General features: G+C 50.5%; 1 protein-coding gene across 2 annotated transcripts in view; it reads right to left on the bottom strand.

Moving 5' to 3' along the window:
- Positions 1 to 27,380, bottom strand: part of LOC125740868 (disco-interacting protein 2 homolog C-like) — a 61,529-nt gene that overhangs the window by 10,652 nt on the left and 23,497 nt on the right. For both annotated transcript variants that reach the window (XM_049012648.1, XM_049012649.1), the window contains exons 2-26: positions 20,949 to 21,020; positions 20,011 to 20,118; positions 19,068 to 19,193; positions 18,169 to 18,375; positions 17,342 to 17,467; positions 14,940 to 15,074; positions 14,718 to 14,837; positions 13,635 to 13,832; positions 9,737 to 9,828; positions 9,189 to 9,299; positions 8,241 to 8,364; positions 7,912 to 8,021; positions 5,444 to 5,546; positions 5,222 to 5,286; positions 5,039 to 5,132; positions 4,589 to 4,708; positions 3,912 to 4,026; positions 2,971 to 3,110; positions 2,727 to 2,863; positions 2,177 to 2,385; positions 1,915 to 2,029; positions 1,533 to 1,734; positions 910 to 1,010; positions 670 to 750; positions 17 to 140 (exon numbers count right to left, since the gene is read on the bottom strand). In XM_049012648.1, coding sequence (XP_048868605.1) covers positions 17 to 140; positions 670 to 750; positions 910 to 1,010; positions 1,533 to 1,734; positions 1,915 to 2,029; positions 2,177 to 2,385; positions 2,727 to 2,863; positions 2,971 to 3,110; positions 3,912 to 4,026; positions 4,589 to 4,708; positions 5,039 to 5,132; positions 5,222 to 5,286; positions 5,444 to 5,546; positions 7,912 to 8,021; positions 8,241 to 8,364; positions 9,189 to 9,299; positions 9,737 to 9,828; positions 13,635 to 13,832; positions 14,718 to 14,837; positions 14,940 to 15,074; positions 17,342 to 17,467; positions 18,169 to 18,375; positions 19,068 to 19,193; positions 20,011 to 20,118; positions 20,949 to 21,020 — 3,135 coding nt within the window. The remainder of the gene's footprint in view (positions 1 to 16; positions 141 to 669; positions 751 to 909; positions 1,011 to 1,532; positions 1,735 to 1,914; positions 2,030 to 2,176; positions 2,386 to 2,726; positions 2,864 to 2,970; positions 3,111 to 3,911; positions 4,027 to 4,588; positions 4,709 to 5,038; positions 5,133 to 5,221; positions 5,287 to 5,443; positions 5,547 to 7,911; positions 8,022 to 8,240; positions 8,365 to 9,188; positions 9,300 to 9,736; positions 9,829 to 13,634; positions 13,833 to 14,717; positions 14,838 to 14,939; positions 15,075 to 17,341; positions 17,468 to 18,168; positions 18,376 to 19,067; positions 19,194 to 20,010; positions 20,119 to 20,948; positions 21,021 to 27,380) is intronic.

Raw genomic sequence — 27,380 nt, 5'->3', positions numbered from 1 at the left:
TATAAGAGAGCCCCACCCGGGGGGTAAACCAAAGCCACATGGTCTCCATCCTGCAGGTGAGCTCGCTCGGCCAGCAGAGCGGCGATCTTCTCCGCCCTCTTATGCAGTTGCAGGCAGGTGAGTGAGCTGGCGATGGCACCCTACACAGACACAGCATGGGAATGTCAGTGGAAGGCAATTCCACATCTCACAGAACCGGCTCCCGGCACATCTGGACCGGGCCGTGTCTGAGACTCCGCATGGCGGGGGCACCTGCTCGGCACGCAAAGGGCGCTCTGCTCGGTAAATATAGCACATGCCCAGACTGGCTGAGCACCAGCCTGGTTGCGCTGCTTCCGTTTCTGATTCGCATTTCTGGATGGAAAGAAGCAGATCGCTTGCGGGGTGCGAATGTTGCTGCAGGAATCTTAGGCATAGCCCGGCGCTCTGAGATAGGCACAGAGCAGACGGCTTTTGGAACGCGGGTTTTTCAGTCCTGTATGTTAATGGTGTGAAATATCAGTATATTATGAGACGTTTTAGCAGATTTTCCACTTTTGCTGAGAGCAAACCGTTCGGCTGTGAACTAAACTATAGCAAGCTGTCACTGTTGACCCACACAGTGCCACCTACTGGCCCCCAAATGCATCTCCTCAGAGATGGGAGCTAGCGTTCGCTGAAGGCCCTTACCCTGGAGCTCAGCAGTGTGAACAAGACGTGGTCAGGGGTGGTTTGTGATCGCCACTGCAGCACCTCTGATAGGAAGAGGAACTGTAGGAGAAGAACAAGGGAGGGGTGGTCAGAGGAGGCCCAGAGCAGCAGGCACACAGCCTCAGCATCTACACGGACACCATCTGCAATCTCGAAGGATGCCCCCTAGGGGGAGCTGTCGGCTCGCTCTCATGCTCGCTGGCACACGCGCTGTCTTGCCTGGTCGTTGTCCTCCATCTGGCTGAGGTCCCGTCCGCTGGCTTGGGCGATGCGCTTCCCTGACACCAGGTTGCCCACCATGACGGAGGCCGGCCCAATCTCTGAGGGACAAGGGTCCAAACATTAAACATGTACAAACTCAGCATGTCACACACGCACATGAAAGCCAGGGATTACATGTGTAACCATGGGCACCTTCCCGCTGAGCATAGTGATGATGGCTGATGCTCTTGACTGCTGCACCCCCTCCTGGCTGGTAAGCTGTACTGCAGCTACTTGCGCTCAGCACGTGCTGGTGTCATGGGGCTCTGTCATGCATTCGAAATGGCAGCCCCAGCACGGAGCACACTGTGTCCCCCACACCTATTTTGGACTGAAGCCCTACAAACTGATAGGGTAAGGGAGGGGGGGGGGCGAAGCCTAATTCTTTATAGCCTCCTGGCTGTGAAGGCAGTGATACCACCCCTCATCCCCCTGTCGGCAATGACATCATTTCCTTATGTCGCCAATGATACCATTTCTTTTTGTTGGTCATGACATTATTTCCCTGTTACAGTTATGACATCATTTCCTCTAGTGAGCCCCCCCCCCCTCCCCTACCCACTAAATTCCACAACACTGACCTGGCTGCTTCTGCCTAGGCTTGGGCAGGTTGGTTACGCAGGTATGGGGGCACATGAGCACATTGCAGGGGTGTAGCGCCCCTTCTAGGAACAGCTGCTTGGTCTCCGACAGGTGAATGCCCCCCAGTGGTGTCTTGGGCAGCGTATTGGCGGGCACCAGGGCCAGACAGAAGACGCCCACAGCGTGAATGCTGTCTATCGCCTGGGAGACAGCACAGAGGCCAAGCTGATTATGCAGACCGACGTTATACAAATGCTTATGCAAATGTTTACAGGCATCAGCGACGACCGGAAAGGAAAATGCGTTCATGAGTCGGCTCGCTGGCGCCACCTGCAGGAAGCGGAGCGAAGCCGGATCGCCACAGCAGTGGTCGCCTCGTACCTGCAGCACCCGGCTCATCCACTGAAAGCTGTCCTCCTCGGTGGAGTCGGGCCTCTGCTCGGCCACCACCACGATGCGCTCGTCGTGCAGCACAGTGATGGAAAACACTGCAATCCTGCAGGCCACAGGGGGGCATTATTCTGTGAGAGTGCTGAAGCGTTACGCGGACCATGTGCTCCTGTCCATACCCATTACAGTCACGCTACTTTCAATGACACTGTCTATATTGCGTTGATGGCCGGTTGCCACTGTGACAGCCTACCTGCCCCTGTAGACGAACTTCATTGGCTCAACAGCCAGCGCCGTGGCAACAAGGTCATCGGCGTTGTGCCGTCGCCCGCTCACCACCATGAGGCCGTCCATCTTGCCTGCAATGAAGGCGAGGCCCCCAGGGCCCACGAAGCCCAGCAGGCCGGTGCGGGTGAAGGGATACTCGCTGATGGGGGCACCGGAGCTGCTCATGGGGAACACCTGCCGGCACAAGACAGAGTGGCAATAGGAAATCATTCGGCCTTAATCGTACCACTCAGCTCTGCCTCTGACCTAATGCCCTGTCCATTACATACAGGCCACTCCCAACTCACACATTACACCAAATCTGCTGTTTAAACATGACCCACTGTAACCAGGCCATACTCACTGACTGATTATACTCACCTTGCTGTGTTTACGCCCCCCCCCACTGCAGTCAGGGCACACCCACACTCTGCAGTGCTTAGGCCCCACCCATTAATTCCCCCACCCCCACTCATCAATTACATCCACTCAGCTGTGTTAAAGCCATGCCCACACCAAAAAGGTGTTGCGCTCACCTCAAAGGTATTCTTGGTCATCCCGGAAAGGCCATAGTAGGACGTCCCCGTGGCAACGGAGCAGACACACAGCTCGCCGACCTCATCCGTCTGGCACAGCTGAGGCACGCCGTCCGGTTTGACCACGCACAGGAGGGCTGCCGTAAAGAGCCAAAGAGCACAAGCTGAGGCAGGGAAGCAGCTGCAGCCGACACACCAAAGGTCTGATAAGCAGCACGTTAGCATAAGGGGCGGGTCCTCATACCGCCTGGCATGGCCGTGCCCACATCCTGCACGGTGAGAACGGAGAGGCGCTCCTCTGTGTCCACGCGGATCACGCCGTGGCTCAGACCATGCATGGACAGTACGCCTCGGCCAGGGGGCTGATTGCTGTCCTCAGTGGGCCTGCAAACACAAACCAATCAGAATTGGCCATTTCATAGTCCAGCCCGCCCCCTAGCACTTCCGGGGACCCGTCCTCTAACAGGGAGGCCTGGTGACATGTCGAAGGATATGTGCTATGGAACAGGCAAACAGGAAGTAACGGGGGGAGGGTCACATGATGAAATGACATCATCGGCCTGAATTCATGGGCCTGCTATTTATGAGGAACACCTGTGGGCCCAGGACAAAGCGGGCTCAACATTCAGCTTTTACTGCACCTCTGACCCCTGCCTCCAACCTTTATCCCCACTGACTCTACTGCATTTAAGCCCCACCCACCTTATACCCATATGGGCAATCACATCACATTTGCAGTGGTTCAGCCTACACCAGACATGGAGACACAGAGTGAGCCCACACTAGGGGCAAGGCTGAGCATTTAAAGTCTATGACTTTACACATACAGATCCGCAGGTACAAACTGCAGACACAGGGCTCTCTGCCCCGCCTGGCACGGCAGTCAGACTGAAGACGGAGCTGTCGTCAGACGCCTAGATGTGACTGAGCTAAGATAATGTTTGTAGATGCATTTTGCTTTACGTGAGCGGCTCAGCCAATTCACTGACTGCATCGTGACCGCAAGGCACTGTGCTTCTCATCAAGAGAGGCAGTCTGTTCTGTTTTCCACAACTGTAACATCCCATTAAAAACAGAGCAGTTATAATGATTAAGCCCTGCAACCATTCAGCATGAATCACAAGCTGGATTGGGAGTATGGCTAGAGGTACCGGGTACAGCCTCCAGGGCGGCGACGGTGAGTACCTCCTGATAGCCACAGTCAGAGCCTCGGGGGAGCTGGCGCAGGGGCAGATGACCTCTGGCCGAAGTCCCTTGCTCTGGAAGACGTTGAGAAAGGCATCGCAAGATGAGATTGACCCTGGAGGAAACAAAGTTGGGGGAAAACAGTTTCATCCTCTGGAAAGCAGCAGTTGGCTGACACTCACTTGAAGGTAACTTGAAATTCTACTTCATGGGGCCCCAGGAGAGGAGATTTAGGCACATAGGCTGTCTGCGGCACCCCCACTGCAGATTGTGGTTTCCCAAGAAACAACAGCCACCCCACTAATGTCTTTACTCTAAAAATGTAGGAACAGTCAGGGGTGTTGCTAGGAAGTTTGGGCCCGATGCAAGAACAACATATTGGGCCCCCAACCCAGACCAATCCAATTGTTCTCCAGATTTTTTTGGACACTACTCATCCTAACGTCCCCCCCCTTTAAGGTGCCCCTTTACAGTCGTCTGCTTTTGTGCAAGTGTTTTTGGCGTAGGTCTCTAAGCAGATGCAGGCAATGCAGCCGAGAAGGTCCACTGAAGACGTAGGAGGTACCTTGAGTAAGCCAGGGTGTTTATGGTTGGTCCACAGAAAGGTATGATGGTGCAGAACATGCCAAGCGTGTCTGCGTATGTGTGGGTGCGTGGGAACACGCCGCATGACTCACAGGGGTTCGAGCCGTCGGCTACCACCAGCATGCGCAGCGAGCTCAGGTTGATGTCACGTTGGTCACGATGGGCCACCAGGGCCCAGTGCATGTCCCGGGACTTCACACACGCCACTTTGGCTGGCCGACCGGAAACAGGTCAGGTCGGGGTAAGAGATATTAAAAACACGCCATTAAACAGCTGGACACTGTAAACTCCGGAGGAGATTCATGGATTTGTAACAGCATCTCTGTTTTCAGTTTAACCCAGAACCTTCTAGAAAATACAGTGTGCGTGGGACCCACTTGCCGCTGTATCTATTTGTGCTTTTGTGTACAGCTGTGTCTGCTGGAAGAAGTCAGCCCTGAGACTGAGACCTTGCGCGGCCGTCCTTTCGGAGGGAACTCAGCCAGCTTTTCTAGCTCGTTCAGTGGTAAACGGGCAGGTCGCCACAGCGACCAAAGGCTCACCTTTATACTGACACACTTTCTGGATCCAGGACAGGGGGTTAACCTTCATGAGCGCGTAGGGGATGCTGATCACGTGCATCATGTTCATGACGCTCTGCAGGACGGGGCGACATCACCTTCAACCTCTCAAAAAAGGACGGTAAGGCGTCCGCGGTGCAGCTCTGGGTGGTAGGGGGCGCTCACCGTGAGGATGCCGTGCCACAGGCCCACGTCCTTCTTAAAGTCCAGGACATTCACCATGGTCTCGGCTAGAGGGAATGGGCAGGCAGATGGGGACAGGGTCATGACGGCGGGTTAGCATGCTAACAGGTTGCATCAAGGTTACCTTTCGACTTCCCACACAGGTTGTTTTTATCTTGAATCAGGGACTCGGGAACAGCAGGCACGTAGCAGGGCGGGCTCTACCTTCGGTATATCCGCAGGACTGCGTCAGCGCCTGGCAGTGCGTCAGCAGGGCGATCCGCATCACCGTCACACCAAGCACGCTGCCGTCCTTGCACGTCTTGTACTGTGGGGGGTGACATCAAATGCAGCCGTGTCATATGACCGAATTTCAGTAGTTGGTCCAAACTGAAGCATCGGCACATTAGATATGCCCAACAAAACAGGAGAGGCCCGTGACTTCTGACCTATGGGCAATATGTTCACATTTTTTCTAATGGTTGGGAAAACTGGGCTCAACCTTGACCTTGATGTAGGCCACGTTAGAAAAAATTGTATAAAAAATTGGCTGCGCATAATATAAAATGTGGAAGACATCATGCCTGGTTCCTGTCCTCCAGAAGAGACAACCCTCGGCCCTTAATGACTATCGACTTGTAGCTCTGACATATCACTTCGTGAAGACCTCAGAAAGGCTTGTCCTGGCTCACCTCAAATTGATGGTCAACACATTTCTGGATCCCCTGCAGTTTGCCTATCAAGACCAAACTGGAGTGGATGAAGGGGTGATCTCCCTGCAGGGTAGATCCTACCCCCACCTGGACAAGGCTGACAGCACTGTGAGGATCATGTTTTTTGATTTCCCAAATGCGTTCAGCACCATACTGCCAGCGTTGTTAAGGGAGAAACTTTGTCTCATGCATGTGGACACACCCATTGTCTCCTGGATTGTGGATTAGGTGACGGGCAGACCGCAGTGTGTAAGACTCCATGGCTGTGAGCAACACAGGGGCTCCCTAGGCGACAAGTCTTATCTCCCTTCCTATTCACTGTCCATGTGGCTGACTTTTTCATGCGGCTGAATTTTCTAATGACATGGCCATAGTTGGTTAGGTCAGCAGGGGGAATACAGGAAGCTGGTGAAGGACTTTGCTGAGTGGTGCAATAGAAACCAGCTACTGCTCAACATTGTGAAGACCAAAAAGATAGTGCTTGATTTCAGGAGATCAAAAAGTCCCCTGTCTTCAATTACTATTGATGGAGAGGATGTGGAAGTGGTGGACACATACAGGTACCTAGGAGTGCACCTGGATAACAGACTGGTGAACGGGTGACGGTGAACACAGAGGCCCTGTATAAAAAGGGTTTGGGTCGCCTTTACTTCCTGAGGAGACCCCAGTCTTTCGGGGTCTTCAGGTCTCCCAGCCTTCATCAAATACAACAACAAGCATCCCCCTGACCCCCTCTCCCCGCTCAGTCGCCAGCCCTCTACAATAGTGTGTATTTCAATGTTTGCATATTTTTTTTCTACAATGCAATTTAGCTTTTATTGTATTGTGTGCTTTAGTACAGCACTGTGTCCTCTGTCTTTTTGCATATGTACAGTGATGTCACTTTTTGTGTGCTGCTACTGTAACTTTTGGAATTTCCTTCGGAATCAATAAAGTAGTAGTTACTACGTCGCTGAAGACCGACCTAGATGTAGGCCGAACGTGACGTAGATGTAGGCCATATCGCTGTTAAACTGCGCTCGAGCCCGACGTTGATGTAGGCCGAGCCCAGCGTCGATGTAGGCCGAGCCCATCGTCGATGTAGGCCGAGCCCGGCGTCGATGTAGGCCACATCGCTGTTAAACTACGCTCAAGCCCGACGTTGATGTTATTTCTTATATATTTGTTTTGGCATTAAACTTATTAATCTTGATATTTATATACTTTGTAAATATGGCAGATTTATGTGAAGTTTGTAATATGACATCAAAGAATAGACATTGCAGAATGCAGTTTGGAACATTATAAAAGTACATAGTAAGCAATGGTGGCAGTTTGGTTTGATCCCAGATATCTGATCACCAAAGTCTTGGCTACACGAAGTGACTAAATGGTGTAGTTGCAACATTCAATTGGATAAATAAGAAAAACCAAACTCATGTCACTATTTCTGGGCTCCTTCCATCGAATATGTAGGAGCTCGCATGTGTATGCATGAGCTATTCACACCTGTGCACACACCCCCCCCCCCCTTTTTGGTGCTGATGGGGATGTATCTGGATGGCGTTTCACCGCTGCGTTGTTCATCAAACCATGCAAATGCGATTTGAATACGCGGAAATGTGGCTATTTAGAATGTGAATAGCGATCTTCAGGTGAGGGCGGCACTACACACCCCCAATGCAGGTAAAACAAAGTAATGTGACATGGTTTACTTTTTTGCCGATTTAACCTAATTTTAAAAACTTTAATACTTCCGACAATTGATGTTTTGAAAAGAAGACAGATTACGAATTTAGTCAGCATGTTTTTTTCATGTTTCTACTAGATATTAGCAAGTTATAAACTGAAATACACAAGAAATATACGCGGAATCGTCAGCTCCAGAGGGTTAAACTAAGCTTGAGCCCAACGTCAATGTAGGCCACATCGATGTTAAACTGGGCTCGAGCCTGACCTCTATGTGGGTCGTGTCATTGTTAAATTGGGCATGAGCCCTACCTCAATGTAGGCCGTGTCGTTGTTAGCGTCCTTGATGTGGGGGAACCAGTCCCTTGGGGGCTTGGACAGGTGCTTGGACTCTGTGACGAACCAGAGAAGCTTCGGCCAACCTGGGGGAGGGGGAGTGGAGACCCAGGATCATTCTGGAATCAACTGCACTGTTCAGCAAAGCCAAGGGGACTGTTTACGCCTCTGCAGACATGTCAGACAGCCACAAGTTTGCCTCTGCACCACAACACAAGGTTGCGCAAGGCATTGTGTGTCTTTCTCAGAACTGGTGGGCATAAGTGACCTGATGACCCCCACTTGGACGGAACGTGACAGCTGACCTTTGAACTGTGGGATCTCGCCGGTGGCGCTCTTCGGCAGTCCCTTGTGGCAGGCATCGCTGGTCAGAGCCACGGTGACACCGCAGCTGCCCAGGAGGAAGCCGATCTGCTGGCTCCCAGCATCCTGCGGGGGCGGGGACAGGAAGTGGAGCTCTCAGCCACAGCACAGGAACCCGAGAACATGGATCAAACCGCCAGATAAATCCGGGAAAATGTATATGACATACAGGAGAGCAGAACCGATCAGATAACAGGGGGGGGGGGGGCGTCATGTCACGCTGCAAATGTGTTTGAGAACAAAGGTGTTTATCGCACCAGTTACTGGGAAAGACAGGATAACATCACAGGCGCACACCAGGACAACACCAGTGTGCTACCCGTGGGAAAGTCTTGGTGCAAGCTGGAGCGATAGTGGGGGCGTGATGTCAACATCGGGGCAGTGTGGACTTCCCCCCCACGCGTTACGCCTCAAATAAATAACCGTGCAGGCGAGGCGTCATCCTTGACAGGCAGACGGGCAGCTGGTGGACTTGCGAACAGGGGAAGGAGGAAGAAAACGATTACAGAGAGGAAATCGGACGGTGTGGTGGAGGGCTCGTCATAGCCGGCCAGCGGAGAGCAGCCCCGGCGACGCTGTTAGCTGACGGTACACGTGCTCTAACATCACCTCTGCCCCACTGGGTGCCCGCTGAATTATTCATGACCCTCCAAGTGAGAGTATAGAAAAAAAATAAAAACATCATGGTAAAAGTAAACCATTAGCATAATCACAGAGTGGCTTTCCTTCCTTTCACTGTGCAGACATGTTTATTTGTTGTGTCCTGAGCAGTTATTTAAAAATCTTGGAGCGCGCGGTAGTGTTGCATTCTGGCATGTCACATGACCAGTAAGCGATGACATCACTGTCCAGATGATCCAACAGGGATTCTGCTCCAGCTGGACCCTCACCTTCCTCGTCAGTGGCACTTCAATTGGTACAGGGACCACCTCGGCTAGAAGGCAGCCGTAGAACGCCACCATGAAGGCCGCTGGGTCATTGTTGGGAAACACTAGCGCCACCTATGGAACAGAAGGCCGGCGTTAGCCAGGTCATCGCTTTGAGTGCAGGTTGCGCCTGGTCTTTAATGAGTTCTTGCTCTTTTTCCTGAGTGCCTGCAGTTCCCCTCAATCTTCCAGAAGCCTGACAGACAGTCTGCTCAGCTAAATCCCCAGGCCTCTCCCCCTGCTGTGCCTAGGGACCCCATAAACATTTTCATTAGGGACTGGAGTCAATACTAACTTTCTAAAATAACTACTCCACTCTAATTAATCTTGCCCCTGCAGTTAACAAGAAAGCTCTGGGCCCCACTCCAAAGTCACTCCATTTTCCGCCGGGACGGCAGAGAACACGTGAGATGGGGAAATCCATCAAGCCGCAGCGGTGAAGGTAGCTGAAAGCCGCCATCAGCGTCATGCCTGGCGCACCGTGTACGGACGGAGCGGCTCCTCGCACTCACCCGGTCCCCTGGTCTGAGCATGGGCTCCTGCTTGGTCCCCAGCTTGTGCAGCAGGTTGTAGGCCACCTTCATGCTGCGCGTCCACAGCTTGCCTGTGGGGACAGACACACCATGCTGCCATAAGATACAGAGGAGAGCGTGAAGCCTGCGACTTGGGGATGGCTGAGAGAACTGGAAAACAGCTGGAAACGACAGCCAAACTATTCAAAATAAAAGCATACTGTAAGGAAATGGAAGATTCCAGGAAAACGGACAGGTGCACACACAGTGTGGGTATTTTGAGCCCATGCTTGTGCGCACCAGCACCAGCCAGCTCCCATCCTGTACCCTGCCTGCTGGTAACGCTGGGGCCTGATTCCCCTGGGACAGCCGTCAACATATCAAGCATCAAGTAAGGGCTAACCGGCTGTGCTAGCCATAGGCTAAACCCCATACCCAGTTTGGTTAACGCTTGTTAACCATCTGAGAGCTCACAGCACACAGACAGGAGCAGCAGAGAGCGTCAGCACTGCACACCAGGGACGAGATAAACCAGCGTACACCTTACCACCAGGGACTCTGTGGCAGGGGGGTGGGGGGGGTCCATGTGGGGGCTGGAGAAACAGCACAGAGAGGTGAGCACCCAGCCGTGACATCTGAATGGCACACAGACCACCAGCCCCCCCATCCCACCCATGACATTTAGCAGACCGATGTGTCCTTTGATTGAGCATGGAGCAGCTCTGATTTCCTCATAGAGCACAGGTGAAAGGTCATTTCTGTTCTCCAGAAGACACAATTCAGTCACTAAACAGGGGAACCCCCAAGACATCTGGGGAATCCCCCCTTCTGATCGGTGATTTAATAGGCTGTTTATTTCTCCATATACAACGCAGCATCTTCTCAAGCTGCTCTTGGCCTGGACACAGACTAGAACAAGCATCTACTCCCCAGGGGTCAGCAACAGGAGCAACAAGGGCAAGCTGCTCATATGTGTGACTGCAGTGAGAAGCCATGGGAGTGTGTCCTCCTGACCATGACACATCAGCAGGAGGCCAAGGCGCCCAGAAACAAACACAGTGAAACGAAACACACCATCAAAGACTAAAACTTAAATATCCCATATCTGAAAGGCTGGTTTAAATTTCCATCAGTTTGAAATTGCTGCTATCCATCCATCCATCCATTTTCCAATCTGCTGTTCCTACTGGGTCGCGGGAGGTCCGGAGCCTATCCCGGAAGCAATGGGCACGAGGCAGGGAACAACCCAGGATGGGGGGCCAGCCCATCACAGGGCACACTCACACAACAGTCACTCACACATGCACTTCTACGGGCAATTTAGCAACTCCAATTAGCCTCAGCATGTTTTTGGACTGTGGGGGGAAACCGGAGTACCCGGGGGAAACCCCACGACGACATGGGGAGAACATGCAAACTTCACACACATGTGACCCAGGTGGAGACTCAAACCCGGGTCCCAGAGGTTTGAGGCAACAGTGCTAACCACTGCACCACCATGCCACCCCTGCTGCTATCCAGTGACAGTATATTTTGGAATACAAACTGAGAAGTTTGGCGTATTTTTCGTTTATTGCAGTCATATTTATATTACTCCAAATCAGTGGGATCAGATAGACTGGACAAAATAACATATTTATCTGTAGCTGTTTATCCTAATGGCATAATTCACAGACTTCGCCGCAGCATAATAGTGACGGCCGTCAGGGACATATGCAGTCACCCCATCACAGCTGGGGTACCTAACAAGACCCACAAACATCCACTCAAACACAAAGGCAGGTGCTATACTGAACTTTTATTAAACAGAGAACACAAAGAATCCAAAAATCGCAAGAGCTGGCTGAGTGTCCCACTCTGGGCTGGTGGAGATCATTCAGAAGCAGCCCATAACATGAACTTGATGGCATGAAAAGAAATATTAACAGGATCAGGGCTACATTTCCCAAAAAGCATAGTTGTTAACTACACTAGCAACTTGAGTAGATCTTGTTTGTAGATCTTTTTATCAGATGTTTCTGTGGTATACTGAAGTATAATTACAAGCATTTCATGAATGTCAAAGGTTTTTATTGACAATTACATTAAGTTCATGTAAAGAGTCGGTTTTTTGCAGTGTTGGCCCTTCTTATTCAAGACCTCTGCAATTCGCCCTGGCTGCTGTCAATCAACTTCTCGGCCAAATCCTTGACTTGCATAATCAATGCTTGTCAGAATTTGTGGGTTTTTGTTTGTCCACCCGCCTCTTAAGGATTGGCCACAAGTTCTCAATGCGATTAAGGTCTGGGGAGTTTCCTGGCCATGGACCCAAAATGTTGATGTTTTGTTCCCTACGCCGCTTAAGTTATCACTTTTGCCTTATGGCACAGTGCTCCATCATGCTGGAAAAGGCATTGTTCGACACCAAACTGTTCTTGGACGGTTGGGAGAAGTTGCTCTCCGAGGATGTTTTGGTATCATTCTTTATTCATGGCTGTGTTCTTAGGCAAAATTGTGAGTGAGCCCACTCCCTTGGCTAAGAAGCAACCTCACACATGAATGGTTTCAGGATGCTTTACTGTTGGAATGACACAGGACTGATAGTAGTGCTCACCTTTTCTTCTCTGGACAATATTTTTTCCAGATGCCTCAAGCAATCGGAGATTCATCAGAGAAAATTACTTTACCCCAGTCCTCAGCAGTCCAATCCCTGTAACTTTTGCAGAATATCAGTCTGTCCTTGATGTTTTTATTGGAGATAAGTTGCTTCTTTGCTGCCCTTCTTGACACCAGGCCATCTTCCAAATTCTTCGTCTCACTGTGTGTGCAGATGCATTCACTGCTGCCTGCTGCTGTTCCTCAGCAAGCTGTGCACTGGTGGTGCCAAGATCCCGCACCTGAATCAACTCTAGGTGATGGTCCAGGTGTTTGCTGGACTTTCTTGGGCGCCCTGAAGCCTTCTTCACAACAATTGAACCTCTCTCCTTGAAGTTCTTGATTATCCAATAAATGGCTGATTTAGGTGCAATCTTACTAGCAGCAATATCCTTGCCTGTGAAGCCCTTTTTGTGCAAAGGAATGATGACTGCACATGTTTGCAGGTAACCATGGTTCACAGAGGAAGAACAATGATTTCAAGCACCACCCTACATGCTTGTCCTCGTCAACGCTCTCACCTGTGTTTACAAGAGACTCACTGAAATGATGTCAGCAGGTCCTTTTGCGGAAGGGCTGAAATGCAGTGGAATTGTTTTTTTTGGGATTATGTTCATTTTGGCAAAGAGGGTCTTCGCAAAGAAATTGCAATTCATCTGATCACTCTTCATAATATTCTGGAGTTTATGCAAATTGGCATCATGAAAACTGAGACAGCAGACTGTGAAAATCAATATTTGTATCATTCTCAAAACCTTTGGCCACCGTCTGTACTATTGAAGTACCACTACTCTGGTAACTTAAATCATGTTGGGCTGTGAAAATGTCATGAAATGAAGTGGTACAAATCGGGCACCATCGTAAAGTGCTGTAAAGTGTAAAGCTGTGCATATGCAGACGTGTGAAGTACAAATTGGGCAGGTGGTATCGATCGAGGCTCATGTCTTGTAGGGAGACGGGGTGAAAGACAACGCACATTCTGCACCACTGTAAACAATGGCTGAATAATATTAGACGTCGCTGTAAATGTGCTAAATTTGCAGGAATCTATTAAATTGTGCACAAGACCCACAATCCCACACTAAAATTCAAGCCCTGAAATGTGAGTGGATTTACCACTTGCAAGAGTTATACTCTGAAATCAAAGTCACTCTCCAGGCCTAACATCGAATCAGACAACACCATCCATGGCCTCACCCACCCAATCAGCTAACACTGTGTACCCCAACAAGCCTTGGATGCTGGTGAAAGGTGGTCTGCCTACCGTAGGTAAGGACGTAGATGGCTTTGCCATTGGTGTCCATGGTGGTCAGACAGGGAGCCTTGGGCGAGATGGTGCCCCAACGCTGCAGTGCCGCTTCCAGGGAAGGGGGCCAGTTAGTCACCACCCCGAGCTGCTCACCCCGCATGATCAGCATCTGGGCCCCCTCGGGCCGCGGTTGGTTGGGGTCCGGCTGCTGGACTGCAAGGAGAAGCCTGTTAGCACCCTCCAGCACCACCTAACACCCCCCCACACCAGAAAAGCTCCTAAGCTGCTATCATCCACCCACAGGTTGAAGGGACAGTGGACACTCCCTCAGCTGACCTGACAGCACTCCGGCATTGTATTATTCACATTAAAACATGCACATGCAGACAAACAAAGTTAATACATTCTTATCATTGTGGCAACTCTCCATTCATTTTTGTGAGCCTAACCCTAACCCTAAGTATGACAGCCTTAACCCTAACCCTAACAATAACCCTACCCAACATAACCTTGACTGTAAGTAACCAAACAAAACACAAGGCTTGCCATTTTTAGTTTTTTTCACTGTATTCATAGATAGTTATAAACTTGAGGTTTATATCATGGAGACCTGGAAGATATCCCCACAAACTAAAAAGTAACAAGTTTTATCACATTGTGAGAACAGAACCGAGTAGTGGGTTTGGACAGTAATTTCAAATTTGATATACAAATTTCTTCAGTTCTTAAAAGCTGCTTTAATCAGCACAGAATTCTATCCAAAGTTAATCCCTTTCTTTCTATAATACATTTTGAGATATAATTTTTTTTTTATTACGTCTCGCCATAACTACTGCAGTTGTCTTTACATTGGAGTAAACCCATTACTGAAAGTTTCCATTGGTCCAGAATGCTGTAGCTAGGATTTTGAGTGGATAAGATAAATTTGAACATATTACACCGGTTTTAGCCCCTGTACACTGGCTTCCTGTTCAGTACAGAATCAATTTAGAAGTTTTGCTTTTTGTTTTCGAACGTTTACATGGTTTGGTTCCCACAATGTCATAAATACAAACCAACATAGACACATACATGCAACTGAGCATGAAAACAGCAAACCTTCTAGAAGCTCCTCAAAATCATCCACGAAGAACTCGCGCAGGGGGGGCCGCTTGGGCTGTTTGAGGGTGTTCACGAGCTGCTGGATCTTAGCCGACACCCTGCTGCTGACTGGGACCCCTGGGGGAGCGGGGGTTCAGACATGTGTGGATGACGTAGAGACACGGGAGGACACCCCGCCCAAGCGCACGCTGACGTGGCCCCTGGCAACCACACACTCACCGTCGCCGGTCTCCATGAGCTCTGCATTGCCATACTTTGGGGCCGTCCGGGGCATGGTGGATACTTGGGGCCTCTCCACATGGGCAGGGTGCTCTGAGGCATACGTGGTCAAGTCGGGGGGTGCAGAGTGGTTTTCTGTGGGGGATGGAACCCAGTCAGAGTGACTCCCCAGGTGTGTGAGCACTTGTGGCTCGAACGCGTGTGAAGCAGACGTGATATATTCTGATTAACACACCTCCAGGTAACAGCCAAGGACACACACCCCCCCCACCACCCCACTTCCTACAGCATGGAGAGGACAGTCGGTCAATTACACCCACATCCAATGCAGAAATGAACACTTCAGCATTCATCTAGGACAGGGGGCTCTTACAGTAACGGTCACAAGATGATTTCTACAATATGTTTATAATAATATTTAAAAAAAGCAATCAATAGCAATAAATCGACCAAGAGGAATCCCCCTCTGTGAAATGTGGGTTGTGAAATTCTGAGGGGGGGGGGGGTCATAGGCTGAACTGTTTGGGAGCCCATCATTTAGGAGAATAAAGCTAAGGAAGTGAGCTGAGAAATAAAAAGGGTCGATTAGTTTAGAGCAGGGGTCCCACACATTTTCCGCTTGAGAGCTACTTATAAATGACCAAGTCAAAATGATCTACCTACTATAGAAATGCAAAACATATATTTATTTATAGATATACCAAATATTCTTTATTATCATTATTATTATTATTATTATTATTATTCCCTTTGGGATAAATAAGCATTTTTTTATTTAACTGGGATTTTAGTTCCTTCACCTTTCTCTTTCTGAGCTCACTTTTCGGAGGGAAGTTAATGCCGTAGTTTTTATGAACAGTTTGAAAATGCCGCTCCACACTTCCCTTCTTCGGAATAGCAACGGTAGACTGACAGATGAAGCAAACGCACTTCGAATATGACATTGTGAAAAAAAACAGCCATTCCGTATGGAAGTGGTCGGTTTTCGGCTTCTTACTTGGTCCAGCTCCCCCATTCAGTTTTATACCCTTTCGTAAGTTCAGTAGAAATAAGCTGGAGGCTGACTAGGCGACTCGGTCGCTTGCTGGAGTTTTGCAGCAGCTGGCGCAGTTGAACGCATCATCCATCCATCCCATTTGTGCGATCTACCCACCCTACCTCTGTGATCGACCAGTAGATCGGGATCGCTGTACTGGGCACCCCTGGTTTAGAGATTCTGTTTCCTCTCCAAAATACTGCACTCATGATCTTTCACTACACAGATCTGTGTGAAGTCATAGTGCTGTTACTAATGAACGAATCACAACAATCGAGCAGAACACAGCTCTCATTCTGTAATCTACAGGGTTTACAAATTCTCCATCATAATCCTGTAAACTGACAGCCAGCTTTATAATTACACTCTTCCTTAGGTAAAATCCACGTTGTTTTTCGCTAAACTTTTGTGAAGGTCCTCCAGTTTGAAGGCAAAGCCACAGTGCCCAGTGCCACTCCAATAAGACCTTTGGGACATTGACTCCTGCTGCCCCACTACCCCCCCCGCCCTGCCCAGATACTGCAGTCAGGACTTGATGGAGTGGTGAGCACTTCCCCTTCCCAACCCACTAACTGCTACAGCAGCCCAAACATTGCTGCCAAGCTACAAGAAAGCAGCCATCCATCTGACAAACAAGTGAGTTTTCCCCAACTCTCAGCGGAAATACAGCTCCCTGGGATTTCTGTAACGGACATCATTTCATGGTCAGCTCCCAACTGTAAAGGAGGACACAAATATGCCTCACATTACAAACATTCCCTTAGACCAGGCGTCTCCAACTCCGGTCCAGTAGGGCTACCATCCAGTAGGTTTTCTATCCCACCTGGCTTCTGATGAGCCACACCTGTTCTCTGGTATTTACCTAAGAACAGATGTGGCTCATCAGAAGCCAGGTAAGATGGAAACCCTACTGGACGATAGCCCTCCAGGACCGGAGTTGCAGACCCCTGCCCTAGACAAACCGAAAGGCCGACGGCAGAGCAGCCATTCAAGTAGATGAACACGGCCATGAATCCAAGATGGACAGTGATCCATGAAATAAAGGCACGAAGAACACGTCACAGGCAATGGCCCATGGGACACGTATTACTGACCAGGAAGCTCTTTAATCAATAATTAGCACAGTTACTGTACCTGAAGTGAACCTCCAGCCCCCATGTTTCGGTATTGTACATCCTGTCTGACCAGTTAGCCATCGGTATGAATTCCATATGACCATGTCACCTGGTTACTCTAGTGCATATGATACACTGATACCCCCCTCACCCCAGACTGAAATATAAAAGAAAAAGTTAGACCCCAGGTGCGGTGATCCATCGAGGTCGAGGGAGCCGAGATCAGGGGGCCATGTCTGAGGCATACTGACCCTCTGACTCCAGAGGCGGGGGCCAGCTGAGTTCTGATCCAAATTCGCAGGACCGGCGGAATGAGCTGCCATTCTCGAGTGGGCCTGGCGCGACCTTCCTCCTCAGCGAGAGGTGCGCTATTGGGCCTGGAGGGTAGAACAGAGAACCAGGGGCTTTAGAAGTGCCAGTGTACAGTGTACAGTGTACAGTGTGGAAGGGAGGGAGGGGTCACTAGCTAAAGGGTCTCAGCCTATATGGGCACTGGAATGGAGGCAAAATGTGGCAAAGTCTGAAGGCACAAAATCAGAACTGGGCAAAAACAGAAAAAAAACAAACAAATCAGCAAACGATAGAGACACGACTTGTCAGCCATCTGGATGAAAAAGCCAACATGACATTAAAAATGCTCCTTTTGGGATGCAGATATTTCAGGGGATGTGTGACAAGGTGTGTGTCTGGAAAAGGAGCAAAACTAGGTGTGTCCACCTGCATGAATAAATATAAGTGTAAATGACACATTACACCTGGGCTTTGCCATTTGAAACTGATATGTATTCTTCAATTCTGACCAAACTAAGAAACCTCCTGCACTCATACGACCTGACAAATGTCCAAAGGTCCGGGGGGGGGGGTTTCAAAAGCAAGCCGACCGTCAACAGTCCACAATGCTTTAAGCACTCTAACCGCATACCCCCCCAATGAATCACCCTAAAGTTAACTAACCTACATACGAGCGACTTAACATGTGGTGGTCTCCATGCCCCGCCTATGGCCAAAGAATGCCAAGTGCATCATGGGAAATGAAACAAGAAGCAAGACAAGCGTGAAGTGGAGCCTCTGGACTCACCGGCGTGTGCGTGGGCCATGACGTCGGCCAGGCGACTGGCGGCACTGCTGCCCCCGCTCTGCGAGGACGATGATGACGTGGTGGAGGATGGCGTGGAGCCGTGGATGGCTCGGCTGATCCAGTGCTCCATGCTGACGCTGCCCTGACTGGAGCTGGGGGTGCCGCCCCCAGGGATGCAGCCCTCCTCCTCCGAGCCTGATGACGTGTCTGAGGATAGGGGTTAAAACAGGGTTAGGGGACTGTAACCATGACAATGTGGGCCCAGCAAAGACAACCCCAGAACAGAGCATAAGGCTTCGTAATGAACACCCTCTCTCCTTATGTAACAGGCCTGTTATGGGGGGGGATTGAGCCCAGGTGATGGGGGGGCAATTTGCATATGGTTCGCATATCAAGTAGCGACCAAGGCAATAGAATGGGAGATGTTTTGATTGAGGTGGGTCTTCAATGTGGATTAATATGGCAGTTAGTCACATGCCCCCCCCAAGGAATAATGGGAAGGCCCTGATCAAATAATGGGAAGGTGATCAAATATTTCCCCATCCCCAGGCACGTCTGAAGGCTGCGGTCCCCACGGCATCCCCATCAAGATGGAACAGCATTCCATCTTAACATTACCGCCAGTCGTGCCAGCTGTGACATAACCAGGTCAGGACCGGCGGGATCCAGCTGGCTAGTAACATGGGCCCGGCCCAGGAAGAAAGCAGGCGCCTCTCTCAGACCAGAGCTGGTGCTGATCCGTTACCTGCCTCACATCTTCGTGGCCTAGCCAACCACTCCCCCAGGGCGTGGTCACAGAATCAGTACGTTCAAAGAGCCAGGAATGGGACCCTCCCCTCACTGACTCCCTAAAGGATGTGGCCCTCAGCCCAGGGCCTCGCAGAGGACCCGCTGCTCACCTGGGGGGGTGTACGCATCCATGGAGGTCTGCACCACCAGGGAGCGCCGCTTCGAGGGCATGGGCACCGCCATCTTACGCTCCTTGTGCTTGGCCAGTGCTGCTTGGACGGCTTCTGTGTGCACATCTGTGTGGGGGGGGGGGGAGGGGGAGTGAGGAAGAGAGAGAGAGAAAGAAAGAGTGAGCCACGGCAGCTGAGAGCGAGACAGACGGTGTCAGTGATGCTGTGTTGCCTGGCAACCCCTCAGCGTGTCACAGGTGCATAGCAACGGCTGCACGGAAGTGACTATGACTGTCCAGCTCGCCCGCCAGCACTGGAGAGGTGGGCAGGATTGGGCCGGTTGGATCCGGGCTCATCACCGCTGCATGGCTGTGTCTGAGTGATGCCAAGACTTATGGCTAGTTGCTAATTTTAACTCGTGCTAATTATAGATCTTCTCTTAAATTGAAGCACTCAATACATTTAAAACACTGTCACACTAGGAGTGATCAGGACACGAAGGGAGCCAAGGTGCAGCTTTGGGGGACCCACTGATGCCAAATTCACTGGTACCCGAGCCAGAGTTACAGAGGGACACGGACTCGCCGCGAGTGAGAACTGTTTCGCGTCTGTCTTTAGCAGAAAAGCTGTTAAGTGCATGTTTAAAAAAAAGCGTGTTAAATGGAAGAAAAAAAGTATCTGGATCCAAGTCCCAACTTCGGATACGACTGAGCCGAACCACAAGGCCAGATGGGTACAGAAGAGCTTCAGGAAGTAACCCCACAGACTACGGGATGCGCAGAAGCCACATGGACCCTTGGGGTCCCAAAGTGACTCTGACACCTGCACTGTACACATTCCCCATCAGGATGGAGTTCAAGGCGGAGAAAAACAGCACAGACAAACACACATACAGACACACACACACAAACAAAGAGACAGACACACAGTCAGACAGACAGACCTGATCTGTAGCGCTCATCCCGGGATCCTGAGGAGCGCCGCCGGTGGTAGCGAGAGGACGACGGCATCAGGGCAGCACGGCGGTCCGGGGCCATGGGTGGCTCCACCCCTGTGGGATAGGAATGGGCCAGAGGAGGCAGGCTGAGAGAGAGTGAGAGTGTCTGTGTGTCCAGTGTGCGTGAGTAATCTGTCAGAGCTGCCGGCAGGACAGGCACACTAGGCCCCTCTCCATCAGACCACGAGTCCCGAATTCCGAGGCCTGACCTCCCTGAAAAGCAGAAACATGCCCCAGCATCCACTAGCTCCACCAGCACCTCAGAACAGACTTCCATTATTTAAGAGGGGAACAACTTCACAAGCAGATTAGTCCACAAGATGGCCTATCACGGTTTGATGTGCCACTGAAGGAGGGGGCTGGTGAATTCTGGGTATAAGATTTCCTCTGTCTCTTCACACCACGCTTAGCCCAGCTTTGTTTCTGGAGCTGGCTATCTGTCATGAACAACAGCCAGTTTTGGTGTTAGTGCATAAGGGACAGGGGCAGGGACAGGGATAGAGGCAGGGACAGAGGCAGGGACAGGGATAGAGGCAGGGACAGGGGCAGGAAGAGAGGCAGGGACAGAGGCAGGGACAGGGGCAGGAAGAGAGGCAGGGACAGAGGCAGGGACAGGGGCAGGGACAGGGGCAGGAAGAGAGGCAGGGACAGGGGCAGGAAGAGAGGCAGGGACAGGGGCAGGGACAGGGGCAGGAAGAGAGGCAGGGACAGGGGCAGGAAGAGGGGCAGGGACAGGGGCAGGGATAGGCATTGGGCTCTTATGAGATGGGAAAGATAAGATAAGACACACACAGAATCAACCTCAAAGAGGAAGAAGATACACAGATTTCCATCTATGCAAATCAGGAACCTCAAGCTTCCGCCGATTCCCAAATTCTTCTTACCTGGCGGCTGTGGCAGGTAAGCCCCAAGCAGTTTCGAGCGCTTCTTCTCATAGCCTTTCTGGGTGATGTCACCTGGAGGAGAGAGCAGACCACCGTCAGCTGGGCCAGGCCCCATGCGGCAAATCCCCCCGAACGTGACAGACACAAGACTGAAGACTGTTAGAGGTCACAATGGGGGAAGTGTGGCCTTGTAAATCAAAGGGAGGGTATAACCACTGGGCCTATAACTATACGGTGACATGAACAGGAGAAGCATAGGCAGGATGAAGTGGTAGAGTGGCCTGTGCTGCTCTGTGCCGTGACAGTAAGCATTGGAGGATGCTGTGGGATGGCACACGGGCTGCGGAGACTAGCAGAAAGGGACGCCTGCAAGGGAGTAGCTGGATGCCCCAGAGAAACATACAGCTGAACCATGAGGATTTAAGCTATATTATTACTAAGCAGGAAAAACCTCCAGTGACCAAACACTGCACCCCATCAAGAAACAGACCCAGAAATGTACAGAAGTGGGGCCCACTGTATCTGCCCACGGGAAGTGCTGAGTGGCTGCCCCAGTCGGGGAACCGTTCTGCGTTATTCTTTCATGAGCCAAACAGCGGGTCCACGCCGCACCATGCCGTCTGACCTACTTTTACCAAAGTCCGCATCATTTATTAAAAGTGCATTTCAGCTCCGTGGGTTAATGTACTCAACGTCCTACCGGGGTTATTGGCAAAGCCTGACAGCGCTCGCTCTCTCACAGACGCACGAGAGGAAGCTGCAGCTCTCTGTATGTCTCTGATTTAAAAGCCCAGAAGCTTAGTAGCATGGGTCAATAAAGGCCGGCAATAAAAAGGAATTACTGTCATGGCGAGGACAGGAAGTGGCGTGGAGGCTCAGCACCACTGCCATGGCTCCCGGGGAACAGAAACCTAACAGGCCGAGGAAGGGGGTAGTATGCTTGAATATCTCTGCTGGCTATCAGCACCTGGCTGTCAGCATCACACTCTAAAAAAGGGGCTCTACGGTCCCCAAAACAAACCGAAGGAACTGTAGGGTGGAGGCAGGAGGAGAATGGCTCCTCAGGACGAGGGGGGACGAGGATGAAACCACAAGGCCAAGCAAAGCAGTGAGTGCTGCAGTATTCCACCACATGATGAACCTGAAGGTGGCGTCGGTGAGCCCCAGGCAGCAAAGGCCACATTCAGACACTTCAACAGTGACCCAGTCAGTCTGTGCTGGGAGGGACACCAGGATATTCTGGGGATGACAACGGGCATTTATTTCAGGATATGCACGAGAAGCGCTCCCATCTGTGTCACCCCTCCCTCGGCACGTCGCTCCCTCACCTGAAGGTGGCTGGGCTACCGCATGGAGGATGAGCAGCCCCTTCGATCCAGAGCCGAGCATCAGAGCTAAAAATAAATGGCGCAAAGCCGCAGTGGACAGATAAGCCTCCGGAAAGTCATTCCGCGCGGCAGGTTTAAATCGGGAAACAGTGGCCGCTGCATCGCTAGCGGGAGGGGCTTCTGACTCAGTGAGGTGCTTGGAAAGTGCATAAGAAGCTGGTTTACTACCGCCCCCCAGCACCGATCTTCGCACTTGGGAAGAGAAACACGCGCACAGACAGGAGAGGCGTCAGTGGAAGTGGGGAGCTGGGAGCAGAGCGGCAGTGCTGAAGCCGGACCACCCCCACCCCGGCACGTACAGCCAGACTGCAAACATTGACAGCAGGCAAGACTCGCAAAATGCAGTCATCCAAATATATCACAAAATCAGGAGCATTTCATATCGTGGACGTCACCGTTCTCCCGGGATCGCAGCTGACCCCAGTCCTCAGGAGGCGAAGAGCGACTCCTGTGTTTGTCCTACATGCATTCATTTGCCACCGTGTCTTTTTCCGTTCCACACGCAGCATCGCAGCAAGTGATAATAACACATGCGGCGCTGCCAGAGTCCCCTGGCCCACACCGCAAGGCCCAGCGCCTACACCCCAGAAACCCCAAGTGGCCGTCCACATCTCTCAAATCAGAAAACAGTGAATGCTGAGACGCGCTTGTGTGGACCTCACGCAGTCAGCCGCCCTGCACTCATACGGACGCCCCGCTGCAAAGACGCCTCGCCGGCAAGCCAGCAGCGCGCAAGCTTTTCTCTTTCTGCTGACACATGGGGCTGACAGGTCGGAGAGGTCCAGCACCTCATTAGAGGGGAGCAAAGGCCTCTCCCTGCAACAGCAGTCCCGCTCTGGCCCATAAGCGCACATCCGGACCAGAAGAGGCAGAATGGCCTGCTGGGGAATTGGGGCGGGGCGATGTCACCAGAGCATTGAGAGTGCCCCTTAAGTTTGCAGTTTGGGCTTTGGATTGTATAAGCCTGTACTGCTCCTGGCAGGGGGGGGGGGCATGGTGAACAGTGTGCGGATGTAGCAATTACTCACTAAAAATACCAACGAACGCAGTGCTTTTGGGCCCAAACACCGCAAACCCCAGGAGCCAGATTCCCCGGAAAATGCAGGTCATTTGCCTTCCAGCCAGCGGGGCTGCGCCTTCCTGCTGAGGGTCTCAGTGGTATTCCAATTGCAGCACAACATGTATCCCGCCAACGGGTCCATCAGCCCAATTACACCCCCCCCCCCTCACCTTCGTCTGAAAAAACATGCAAGCCTGGTGGAAACAAGGAGGCATAAGCCCAACTGGGTGGCAAGGTCTCCTCCGTGTCCCTGTGCTATTTATGAGAGTGTGGACTTCATCTCTCCATCACTTTCATTCTCATCTCTAAATGTGTTCCTCGGGACACTGGAGGGACCAATCTGTCACTCCAACTTGTCTCGAAACAGTACATTTGGCAGGGTGGGGGACGGGTGCAAACAGTGGGCCACTTGGCTCATAACACAGATCGCAGTCCAGAGTGTGGACCACAGAAAAAAAGCAAATGCTCAAAGCAGCAGTGAGGCACCAAAACGCTTAACCAGTCAGTAACCTATCCTAGCCACAGCACATACAGGTCCTGCCTAATCCAGAGCTGCCTGTTGGCAGTGCACACAAAACAAAATTAGTGTGTGAGGTACTGCAGTGCATGAGGACAAACGTGCAAGTTCACCTGGACCTTTATCAAACTCAGGCACTGACAACAGAAAACAGGAGGCCTTTGCTACATAAAGTCCCTCATAAGGGACACCACTGGCTGTCTGATTGATCTCTGGAAGCTCATCTTTGAAGCTCTGACACTCAGTATGTTTACATGCACAGCTAAGTCAAGCTAAGGTTATAGCTCAACCTTGCCATTTAATCAGACTATTGCCCTTGTGCCAGTATACACGCATAGGAGGGAAATCGATTTATTGACCAAAGTATGTCCAACTCTGCTACAATAGGTGGCGAAATGGCTTTTTTCAGCTTGTTAGAACTGGGCTTTATCCGGGTGACCTATTACATCACAGACATAAAAAATAATAAAACTATTAATAATGGATGCATGGACAAATGAAGTGACACAAGCATCAATTGTGATCTGGTCAGAACAACAGATGCAACAAGATCAGGATAGCATAACAAGAAATAAAGTATTTTGTATAATATACTATGACAGCACGGTATTGGAAATATTTCAAATATTGCAATGTGATTTTGTTGTAATCAATATTGGGGTATTTATGAAACAAAAAAAGGAGTTCAACAAAAATTTCTCACGAAGCCATCTAGAAGTGATTTAAACAGCAAGGATGAAAATGATTATGATTGTCTCTGAGAATGCATGTACCACTTATGCAAAAGCAGATGAGGTAAACTCTAAACTGATTTGTAAACAAATACTAGATAAATTTGAAAAGGAATAATCAAAATTAATTAAAATTGCAAAACTTTCTAGGTTTCTTTTCCTATGACAGAGTAAAAATGTTTCAGCAAGACTTAAACTCCATGCATTATAATAGCCATACCAAATTGAAGATAAGAAAAAGCCTGATCTTAATCTAGCTGACTAGCGAGTAAGAATTGAATTGCATAACATTCCATGTTAGTATTGATATCGCACACAATCCAGTCCTACCACAACCATTTTTCGAATTCAGTACAAAATACCCTGCCTCACATTGTGATGTCATTCGGCGTCAGGTACCAGTTTTTATGTCAGTAGACAACAAACACCTTGAAGTACCGTACTTTTAGTACCTTCTTCAAGTACCAAAAGTACAGTACCTAGTGCCGTAGAAAAGCACCTTTTAGTTGAGCAGTGAACTGGACAGCTTTACACGCTGTATATTTCATACATGCTGTATGTCCTCTGCTATGCTCCAAGCTTCTTCTGTGTACTGACGACTTCTCTTACTTCCAGGTCAAAGCTTGGGGAGGAAACTGTGGAGCTTAACTGAGCACCTAAGCCAGTTTAAATCCAACTGAACGTATACATCCAGGAGTAAACTGATTCCCAATCGCATTATCTGAGTGTCTTAGTCCGACTAAGAGAAATTCGATTTAGTACAATTTCAGTCGGACTAACATGTTTACATGTACTTTAAAAGTCTGGTTTTCGTTGAAGTAACACAATAATTTGATTTTCTTAGTGTGCATGTTAACGTACTGACTGCCCTGGGGAATGTGCGTCACAGTGTGGAGGTACTGCCCCTCCCCCTGCTTTCGTGTTAAAGATGTCATTTTCATGCACTCATCACCACCGACCACGCGGAAGACAGACGGACTTGCTCACTCGCCGGGTCTTAACAGAGTGCGTATTTTCAGGACAGAATGAAGATGATTTGGCTTTGAATACAGTTTCCATTTGAAGGTAAATTCAGAATCATATCCTGTACAGTTATAGGCTGCACCTCCTCCACATCCCTATTTATCCAAATTTTTTGATTTCCTCTGAACATATGATAGTAAAAGCTTCAGATCATCCTGCCTAGGATGCCCTAAGAGTGGCCCCTCTGGGTTTGATTAAGGCTGCCTGGCCACATCTGGGTCTCTGCCCTGGGAACCAAATAACTGCTCCCATGAAGTGACCCACTAGTCCAGTCAGATCAGTACTTCTGAAGAAGACCAGGAAACTCTTCTGACTGGAGGCTGAATCCCTCTTAAGGAGTGAGGGGAGGTGTAATTATGCCGCAGCAGCCAGAGCTAATTAACTTAACAGCAGACGAACCTGCATTGAACTCAGTGCAGTAATGAAGTTCGCACAGCACACAGTTTGCGTGCCAAACACGCTGCATTCGCGGCAGAGGCATCACAGAATGCTGAAATGGCACTGCACAGATCTTCACTCTCTCCACAGGGGTGTGTCCCTGCACTCCTTGATATGAAGATATCGTTCACAGGCTCTCCACTTCACATGTGATGCATGTCTACCCTTGTTGACCAGCTCCCAGGCCATGCCTGCCCCGGCCCTCCCTGTTCCCTGTGCACCACGCCAGCAGATTCAGTGTCACCAGCTTCCATCTGGGTGCAGACCATCTGGCCTGGAGCATGCACACCGCCATGTTTCTCTGCTCCGCTGCACTGGCAGCACCAGCCCCACCTCCCATGTTACACCTATCCCGGCCACGGGAGATTAATTAGAGCTCCCTGGAGATCATGATCAGCCATGGCACCCGATTGGAGGCTCATCTCCTGTGCTCTACCAGTTGTGCTGGATGAGGAGAATCTTCATGAATTTTTGAGCAAGTATTCCAGCAGAAATGGATGGATGGAACCAGATCACACCAGAGAAGCAAGGTGCCCATAACTAAATGTCTAAACACTGCAGTTTCCCTCAAGTACAGCAGAGGCCAGTAATCTGTGCCACAGGTGATAATACCTCCATAGGATCCCCATTACCCAGACAGGCCAGAACCTCCCAGCTTATTGCAATGTGCTGCAGAGCCTTTGAACAGAGAAGCCGTTTGCATGGACAGCCCTTTCACCTCGGTGTCCTCCAGATGTCAGGCGTTACAGCTCCCCCAGCAGGTAGAGCTGCCAGTTTACATGTCATAAACCACCATCTGGATGCCAGTCATCTGATTCAGGAACACACAGCTGCCACAACCTTAGATGGCCTTGCCACACTTCCCATTATTCCCAGGCCTGACCCGAGACCCTACAGGAGAATAATTAAATGGCCCTGCTCCCCCCAACCACCTTGCACACCAGGACACAACATTTCCCCTTCCATGAATCAAACCCTACATCTCAGCCAGGGAAGGGGGCAAGCAGCCCAGTGCACTGTGGATGCAATTTAGCCACACACACCCCTGGGAAGAGGACCAGAAAGGAGCCCATCAGGCCAGGTCATGTAAACAGGTCATGTGATCAGCTGGCTGGTACAGCCTTAATTCTCATTTGATTTACATTCAAGCACATTCAAGTAAACAATCGTCATTCCTTTCAAGGTCCAACAAATGCCAGCACAGCAGACCCCGCCAGAAGGTTCTGGAGGCTGAGCTGCTGAACAAGCCTGAAGCAGGAGTCGCTGATGCGATCG

The sequence above is a fragment of the Brienomyrus brachyistius genome, chromosome 4 (genome assembly GCF_023856365.1).
Source record: "Brienomyrus brachyistius isolate T26 chromosome 4, BBRACH_0.4, whole genome shotgun sequence".
Lineage (NCBI taxonomy): Eukaryota > Metazoa > Chordata > Actinopteri > Osteoglossiformes > Mormyridae > Brienomyrus > Brienomyrus brachyistius.
This window is presented reverse-complemented; position numbering and strand designations above follow the sequence as displayed.